This window comes from Dipteris shenzhenensis, chromosome 26 (assembly GCF_047967505.1).
Source record: "Dipteris shenzhenensis isolate YYH24624 ecotype China chromosome 26, Dip_SZ_1.0, whole genome shotgun sequence".
NCBI classification, from domain to species: Eukaryota; Viridiplantae; Streptophyta; class Polypodiopsida; order Gleicheniales; family Dipteridaceae; genus Dipteris; species Dipteris shenzhenensis.
Genome location: NC_141621.1, coordinates 40,414,938 through 40,424,310, shown reverse-complemented (window position 1 = coordinate 40,424,310; position 9,373 = coordinate 40,414,938). Strand labels below are relative to the sequence as shown.

The 9,373-nt window shown below is 43.3% G+C and overlaps 1 protein-coding gene across 1 annotated transcript; it reads right to left on the bottom strand.

Annotated features, from left to right (window-relative positions):
- Nucleotides 1–1,113: 1,113 nt before the first annotated feature.
- LOC147885070 (triose phosphate/phosphate translocator, chloroplastic-like) lies at nucleotides 1,114–6,168 on the bottom strand. The gene is made up of 13 exons (XM_087397295.1): nucleotides 6,031–6,168; nucleotides 4,955–5,356; nucleotides 4,624–4,698; nucleotides 4,245–4,310; nucleotides 4,082–4,160; nucleotides 3,826–3,946; nucleotides 3,569–3,664; nucleotides 3,351–3,463; nucleotides 3,069–3,146; nucleotides 2,816–2,932; nucleotides 2,605–2,704; nucleotides 1,761–1,861; nucleotides 1,114–1,659 (listed from the first exon to the last, which is right to left on the bottom strand). Exons 2-13 carry the CDS (start codon nucleotides 5,320–5,322, stop codon nucleotides 1,618–1,620), a joined length of 1,356 nt encoding a protein of 451 aa, XP_087253421.1. The 5' UTR covers nucleotides 5,323–5,356; nucleotides 6,031–6,168; the 3' UTR covers nucleotides 1,114–1,617.
- Nucleotides 6,169–9,373: the final 3,205 nt, after the last annotated feature.

Below are 9,373 nucleotides of genomic sequence, written 5' to 3'. Positions count from 1 at the left end.
CCACCGCACAGTCCAACCACACAGAAGCAGTCTGCCACAGGTCACGACAAACCTGTAGCACACAGGTCCAGCCCAAAGACAGTGACACACGTAGCCACGCATGACAACCACCAAAACAAGCTTTGATACCACTTTAGGGGTAGAGGTGCAGCCAACCAAAAATGGCAGCCACATCTCTGTACGAGCACCCGAGTGCAGGGGGTCCCAGTCCCATGTCCCCAGCCACGCAAGACTCCTCACACCCCAAAAGAGCTAGCTGGGATGTGCGAAGGTTCATTAATCAACACCTTATATCTAAAGTCCCCATTGTACTCGTGTCCACAAACAGCTGCCCCCCTTGCATTAAGCCATTCTCCACACACAATGAGGGGTGAAGACCACCACCTCCGACACCACGTACCTCAGCTACAGCAGCAAACATCCCCTAACAATACATTTTCCATGCAAGAATCTCTTTTCACCCCCTGCATTCAGCCTCATCCATCCCTTTTCGCTCATTCCTCTCTCACCACAGAAATACTTCCAAATCCTACAAATTTCTGTGGTGAGAGAGGAATGAGTGAAAAGGGATGGGGGAGTTGGTAAAGGAATCATTCAGCTGCAGACACAGAGCCCCTATTTATAAACAGGAGTTACAATTCTGTACTCTTGGTAAACAAAATAATCTGATTTGCTAGTCTAGAAGCCCAACTTTTTCCCTGTGCACAGCTTCACCACCAAATACAAAATATACTCTCAATTCACACAATAACCTGGGCCAATGCCCAAGCATGCTCATGCTCACATAGCAATACAACACAAGCAAAACATAATGTAATCTTATTTAGAAAAACGTAGCCATGCCGTAGCTCAGATCTACACATAGCAGAGCTAGCATTGCACGCCCTTCTGATGTCAAAAATGTCTATAAATGCCATCCAGCTTATTTCGCATCTTCTAAAGTCAAAGGAAATTGCTAGCAGTTGCACATCAAAGCTAAAGAGGGGCAGGCGACAACAGTCCTGTAAGCTTAAGGTATGGCGGTTCATATTACAAATGTTAGCGTCAGCAAATTTCTCCCTCTCCCTACTACCCCTCCCCCCGCCGCTCACTCCCAGTTGCACCTAAGTAGGATTTACCAGGCAAATCACACCACGTATGAGCTGCTCGAACTTATGTTGTGTACATACTAACAAAAAGGTAACATTGGTGAAACTTTTACTAATCTATGGCTCCCTTTAAGATCTGGTCACTTGAGAGGGCATAACCCTTTACAGAGCCACAATGTATGACGTGGTAAAGGAACAAAAAAGGGCCATGGCTAGCAAAAATCCATGGACGCTCATTTTCAAATCGTACAAGTCGTGAATATTCTTCAGAGATGACCAACATTTCGAGCTCCTCACACAAGAATCTTTGCAGGTGTAATTTGAAGCTTTATTGACCAGGACTGCTCCTAACTCTAATCCAGCCTCCATTCTCATTTCAATAGAGAATGAATTTGACGAAACCCGGTAAGAGATAAGGTCTTCCAAAGTGGTGCTTCAAACAGTCCTAAGGCACTCTAGTTCAAAATCCACGAGGGAATGTCAAGCTTCTTACAGAGCTGACCAAAGCAACAAAAAAGTGCTGATCCAGTTAAGCAGTTTTTGCTTCTTCAGGCAGGGGGGGTGGAGCCTTCTGCGAGAATGACACCACACTTCTCATTAGTTCAAGTGTAAAAGCAAACTAATATACAAAATACAAATAGACTTTATACAGAGCAGTGCTTTTAAGCTTGCCTTCTTTGCTTCCTCCAGTTGTGCCTTAATCAATGAGTAGATTGCCACACCAGCAATGGCTATAGCAGTGCCAATTCCAGTTTGAGTAGAGATCTTATTTCCTGCAAGAATAATCATTTGACAGCTTAACCAAGATACATGAGACAAAAATGGCATGTTTGGCTCTCATTTTGCCTCACCATAACCCCACACCATGGTTGTACAACTCCTTAGGTGCCTAGCATTCAAAATGCGTTGGAGGGAAATTCTAACTTCTAAAATTTGAAAAAAGGGAGGAGGGCAACATCCACATACAGAAATGGTCATCAAGAGCCAAGAAGACATGAGAGAACCTTGCAACAGAGGGCTGAGAAAGGGAAGGGCTCAGAATTAAAAGGGAAGGTTGGGGGGCTGGGGGTTAGGTGGGGTCGCAAAGGGGGGGGCCTTAAAGAAGGGCGCTGAGAGGGCTGAGAGAATTAGCGAAGGCTAAAAGAGGACAAGACGTGAGAGAGGGCTTAGTGAGATGGTTGAGAGGGCTGAGAGAAGGCAAGATGGTAAAGAGGGGGGTGTGAGAGGGCTGAGATGTTCGAGGCACAGAAGGAGACACCGAATGCCATGTGGAAGGAGTTGCAGCGGCCTCAAGTAAGTTTTTAGGATTTTTTTTAAAAGGTGCCTGGAAGCACCTTACAATTAGATGCCTCCCAAAAGGCACAGAACACTTCAAATGGCACCTTACGATAAGGTCAAATTCCAATCAGCCGTGCTGTAATGGAGCCTAATTGCTTGAACAGTAGAAGAACCACAGTAGAAATAAATTTGAGGAAACAGATTTATGCTTAGCATAAAGGATGACAAGAGGATATACCAAACACAACGATTGAAAATCCAATGACGAAGACCCGCTTCAAGACATTTCCTACAGCATGTGTGAGCGGTGCAACTCTTTCCAAAGTATTGGTGGCCAGCTGCAGAAGTGCAAAGGCCATAATCAGTTCAGAAGGCAAGCAGGGACATAAATAAGGGACAATAAAATAGCCTTCTATTTGTGCTAGTATTTCTTCGTCCAGATAACATACCTGATTGTAGAGATGGTAGAACATTCCAACCCAAAAAAGGTCAGATAGAAATTTGACCAGACCAACCTTTGCAATTGCATCAGCAAAACCATGCTGCATGAGAGTTGGACCTTCCATCTGCAATTTGATTACGTTAGCTTAAGATCCCCTGTAACTGGTCTAATCTATATCTAAATACAAAAGACAAGATTCCGAAAAGATTCAAGTGCTAATGTGTCTCCATTGTATCTTCACCAAAGTGGAGGAGACCTACTATGATTGCTGGTGGAATACAGAGTAGCAGAGCTATTACTGAAATGTATGCATAGAGGTTTGTGCTGTCCATCCCTGTCTGTAGCAGACACACATAGATTCCACAGGGATTAGAGGATTGATGCCTGCTACTCATCCCTTAATGTATTGGCGAAAAGGAAACAAATCGTTGCTTTCCAACACAAGATTACTTTTCTTCAAATATGTGAAGGCTAAAACTGATATTCCTCTGTGATCTGTGTGACATCTGCATAGACCCTGAAATTAAGAAACAGAAACCTACCATTGCCTTCTTAGAATAGACACTCCGATAAGTGAACGCAATGTTTGAAGTCATCGCACTAAGAAAGCCAACCCAGTTGAAGGACAGCTCCGTTAACGACGCCATTGACACACCTGTCCATAAAAGAATCTCGGACTCAAACTAGGACTCACAGCACAATTCAAGTATGCACGTTGTGATTTGAAAGAGTCTGTCTTAACAAAGAATTTCCAACATACCAATCACAACAGGAGCCAGAGACAGCCACAAGGTAAGAGGGATTTGTTGTCCCAGAACAAATTGGGAAGCCGCAGCATTGAAGAAGGGTTCCAAAGCTGTTTCCAACAGTCAAAAAAGAGTGATATTACCATTCTCAAAATGCGCGGTGGCAATGTGAACCTGCACAATACTTTGAATAGCGTACATGCAGCCCCCCCTGTACCCAATAAACAGAATCAAGACGAGATAAGAAAGGAGTGAGGAGGTATCAACTTGCCCTTTATAGTATGTGTGAATGAGACAGCAACAGCCGCAAATGACACATTTGTCATCACATGGCCCAGAGCATGGCAAAAGGCAACAGGAAGGAGTAATCCAAAGACCTCCTTATTCATAGGCTATTCAAGCAGAAACAGAAAGCTAATGAACCCAACTGGACAAAAAACTTGACTTCTCATAAAAGGAATCAAGCTGTCACTCAATTCTAAAAATAGAGACATTTCCTTCACAAGCTCGGCAGTTAAGGTACCTACAGCACGCTTTGGCAACCCAAGAGTCCAGGAGACCGCACAATAGGCAACACCAACCATCAAGTGTATAGCAGAGACAAAACTGCAAGGGAAGGTAAGCTTTTAGAAGCTCCTAACTTGACACTTTTACTGTGAAAGCTCGATTGCGATATCTCAATCAACTTACTAAGGATAGGGGAAATAGTTGTATATCTTCTTGTTGAGTATGTTGAATATGACATTGAGGAAATACCTGAAGTCAGGACAACATGTGAAGAGAAGCGTATTAAAAATTGACCTCGTGAATCAACAATGATTATAGCTCATTTGCTGTGCATATTCTTGGAGGACCGCATTGCCAAAATAAAACCTCTTGCAAAAGCCCTTAATACTCATTGTAAGTATAATTTAGTCTTCACTTTCACGCTACCCATACGCTGGGATATCTTTGGCATTTACTCGCCAGGTTGTCCCATAAGGAGGTGCAACATTCCCATGAAAACACCCCCTCAAAGAATTTCTAACATGATTTTTGAACAAGAGGTTCTCTGTCAAAAATAGCTTACCACATGAAGAAAAAGAAACCTGTTACCAACGCAGGATACTTTTCAAGAAAGCCTCCAGACGTCTCAGATATCGCCCTGCAAAAAATAGTGAGCCTCAGCAAAGAATAATAGGCTGTGAGATACAGGCGTCTAGTATCTTCATCACATCGCATAAAATAAAGTTTAACATCCATTCAAAATCAAGGTCACCATGCTGGCATTGGAGCCACTAGAACAGGGAGGATGTTCTACTGTCCGAGTCGAACATTTATATCTACAAATCGCACTGCTATCTTGAACCCAAGCTGATCACAGAATGGATTGTGGAAGGTGAACCGAGTGCCTCACTCACGTTGTAGAGGCATCTCCTGCATCAGCTGCAGCAGCCATACACACAGGAGACGAAACTCTCTTGCTCCTGCGCGGACATAGATTGGGCAGAGAGGGACCATGAACAGCCAGTGCCACACCATAGATAGAGGACCGCAAAGGGCTGGAGTTCACAGAAGTGGAAGGCGTTGTACTTTCGCTGGAGAGGCGTGACCTGAGAGAGACCCCAATAGCTTCCATAGTGTTCAACCTTGAAAAAGGAACCAACAAGCTCCTTCCGCTAGTGGAACAGGAAGCCAATGCATGCTTGCCCAAAACTGGAAAATCATGGTGGGAGCTGAGGCGCCGGGACAAGGAACCGGAAGCTGCAAAGAACGAAACAGAAGCCATGGCCCCCGAGGTAGTAATCGGCCTCGAACAGATCCTGCGCAAATCAGAAGCAAGGTGGGTGAAAAATGAAGCTCAAGAGTGGCTCTGCTCAAGCTAAAGTGTGACCAAAGAGGGTGTAATGTTCATCTCGCTCATGAAGCAGAAAGAAAATGCAACTACAAATGCAATTCCACACCTCAAGCAGCCGGATGCGATCGACCGCTAAGGAGATAATATCAAGAATTGGGCAGCTACTCAAATGCGGATCGATCAAAGGAAAAAACATGCGACCGCAAGGACCAACTGTGCGATTATGTGCAGCCCCAAAAAGCCGAACTTCAAATCAAAAAGATCGCTCACAGGACTCGATCGCAGAATTCACAAAACCGATGAATCCATGTTGTTCCAAGGCAGAAGGCATTTGGGAAACGAGTATGAAAGAACCCTGGACAACTCAAAGCGAAACAACCCACAGAAGTTCAAATCGTCTTAAGTCTGCACAAACCATGATCAGGAGAAGAACCCAACAAAAATAAAGCTACAGCTGCAAAACAAAAAGCAAGCCCACAAAATCACTGCATCGGAGGTCCCAAATTTCGCAGAAGCAGGCCGAGAAGCAGATGAGAGATCAACGGATCAACAAGCTGTCCGTGCAAAATAAGCACTCCAAAGGTGGAATAGTGATGCCAAATTCCATCGGATGCAAGAATCAGGATTGAGATTGTGTACCTGTGATGGAGATTATTCCCAAAGATCAAAAGCAGGTGGCAAAATGTAAGATTCTGTGCATGAATCAGAAGGGCGAAGAACCCTAACAGCAAACAAAACGAGATGATGCCACCAACGAGGGCAGAGTAGAGCAGAGTGAGAACGACTGGAAAACCCAAAATTAGATAAATACACAAACAAAAATCTTGGTCTCCCTGCCTATCGCCTTCCTCCACGTGCCCTCCCCGCCTCCAATTTTGGTCCGCGTACCCCTCGTTGTCGGGTCTGCTCGTCCAGCTGGCATACGAATACGATTCCTCTACGTATTCGTATCTCACCCCTCAGCAAACCATGTACCTTTTTTGCATGGCCCTTTTGGCTGGTACAACATAGGTCGCTAGCTGCTTTTGCCATTTTTAGCCTTGCGATTGGATAACGAAAATCTTGTCTATCCTTTTCCCCTTGCCCCAAGCTGCATCAGCTAAATTGCTTGTATTTCGAGCACGAGCACCACAACTCCCTCCTCCAGTTGTTGCCAGAAGGTGGCCCGACCCACCCCCTGCAATGAGCACAAATCTCCATCACGCAGCAAGTTCACAAGTTCACTATAGGGGACCCACTTGGACAATCATATATTCCAAAATGCTCCACACTTGGACTGGCTCTTATGGAGGTCCCATGCCTCTCGTGTGTGCCCTCATGCCCACGACAACATACAAAGACAACATTTCACCCTACAAGGAAGAGTGTTAAGAGCATGAATGGCCAAAGGAGGCTTAGCATCACCATTTTCATCACAGCTTCTCTAGCCCTAGTGAGCAAGACGAACTTGCTAGGAGGTGTCTATTCTTTGGCTTTCACAAATTTCCATTGTAGATATCATATTAGTGGGGATCCGCTCTAATCTCAATATGCTTGAGACTTGCATGTGGGTCATGCTCCTCAACTCCTTCATTTGCTCAAGTAGACATGATAGCATGCACGAGCACAAGGTACTGAGGTTGGGGGGGGGGGGGGGGGGGGGGAATTACCACACAAAGCATCCAACCCACCCACAAACATCCATAGCTGCCAAGGACAACATTGAAAACCTTGCCATCATTCGAATGCATACGGGCTCGCAAAAACTTTATTCATGCACCCAACTTGCCAACACTCCTACAGCTTGGAGCACAAAGGTTTCCCATGCTCTAAGCTCTTATAACAACACGTGCATGCCCACCTAAAGGGGGAGCCAACCTCTTGTTGAGAAAAAAAGGGTGTATGCCACCTAAAGGGGGCAAGCCACCCTCTCATGAACAAAAGGGTGTGTGCTACCCTAACCTAGGGGCACTTACTAGCTATAAAGAGATATGCCACCTTTTTTTCCATGTACATGAGTAGGTTGACCAAATCTTTCCGGTCATGTGTCACTTCCCTTGTTGCCCATATTGCCCCATCATTACAAAAGTTGTGCTCTTTGTCACACATTATTGTCCTGTTTTTGTCTAGCTACATAAAAGCAAGACATAGTGCATTTAAGGAGATCTAAAGGCAATACATATTGATTAGTAGTGTGTGTGAAGGAGGTCTGTATGTCCAAACACTTTTAAGGTTAAATTGAAATCTAGTGCTTTGTGAGCAAGCACACTTTGCCTTATTTTGATTAGAGGTGATGTCTTAATTAACTCAAAAGCCTATTTTAGTAGAAATTATATAGTTAAGGATGCTCTAATATACTGAAATCCTCAATATAACAATTGGGCATGGCTAATATAACTTATTCAGTCTCACTTCTTTTTGTACTTCTTTAATAAACAAGATGGCGAAACCACTATAGCCCCTATTAAGTATGGTATCCACTATGGAGCGTAATTCATTTTCAACCTATCCTCACACATTATAGCTTTCAAAAAAAAATCAAGCTTCTACTTTACCCTTAGGACCCTCAACAATTGTGTTTCCTTACTACGACACCTTGATCATATGCCTTTGCTACACTATCACCTCCCTCATCACCCTTAGTAGATGTACATATGGGCCTTGTACAATCACGCTATGGTTGCTTTGAGTCCTTGTTTAGGCAACCTTAGAAAGAGAACATATGGTAGTATGATCGCATGACATATTCAATTTTTTGCTATCTATTTTTGCATGGTATTTGAGCCTTTGGTTGGTAGATGGACAATTTTGTGATCATGCTCCTATTTAGGCTTTGTTGATGCTTTGGTAATCATGTGCACTTTTGTCGTGATTTACATTCACGAACATCTTTTTCATGAAATAATGCACGCAATCACGACAAAACTTTGTGGGTCAAAAAATACAAAATACTGACAACTTACCATCGGTATAATAGGATTTATAAGCGGTAAATTTATCGATAGAAATGATGCTTTACTATGAGTAGACTTGTTATTTCTGAAAGTAAAGACAATACTATCGGTGGTAAAATTGGCATGAAAATATACTACTAGTAGTATTATTTGTACCAAAAATACAAAGTTTGATATTGCCAATATCATGTTCTTTGTCAATGGTAACCATACCTTCACCACCGGCAATGCAGCTATTACCACCAATAATGGCTATATCAGTGCCTACATAAGGAGCCAATCATTTCAGTTTTAATTTCTTTGAACTTGAGAGGTAATTTTCCTCTCTTCTCCTAACCCCCACCTAGAGTGTAGGCAAGGGAAAGGTTTTTGGTTCCTGTGCCCACAAGGTGATAAATGTGACTACTCTTGAGGTCAAATCCTTGGAGACTCTTGAAAAGGGCGGTGGTCCTTTTTTTGGGGGGGGGTTGCACTCTACAAGTTACAATAACACGTGGATTTTGTATATGCAGATGTTGTATTCAATTTGTAGACTCACACCTTTTTTCTTGCAAGATGGATGGTTCCATTGGTACATGAGTTAACACTAAAACAATGTAGGCAAGTTAAACAAGTGCTTTGAGAGTAGTTACTAGAGCAAATAAATATCTTTGATGATGAGTGAAGGATCAAGACCATCATAGAGAGCACCAATAGGTTGCGTAATTTCAAGCCTAAGGTTAGGACACGAAGAGGATGCTAGAAGAATGCCAAAACTTGTGACCTTGTCAACATTGTGAAATAGGATTCTAATGCATTGCTTTAGGGTGAATCCCAAATTGGCAATGTTTATATGGGGTTTGGGAAGAACCTATTCTACAAGATTGACGCTTGCCAACCATGTCAATGCATCACAAATGGAATGATGGGATGCATCATGGGCTTCACATAAAAGTAAATTCCTACAAGACTGACGCTTGCCAACCATGTCAATGCATCACAAATAAAACGATGGGATTCACATAAAAGTAAATTCCTACGATTTGACAAGAACAACCTCAAAATTGAGA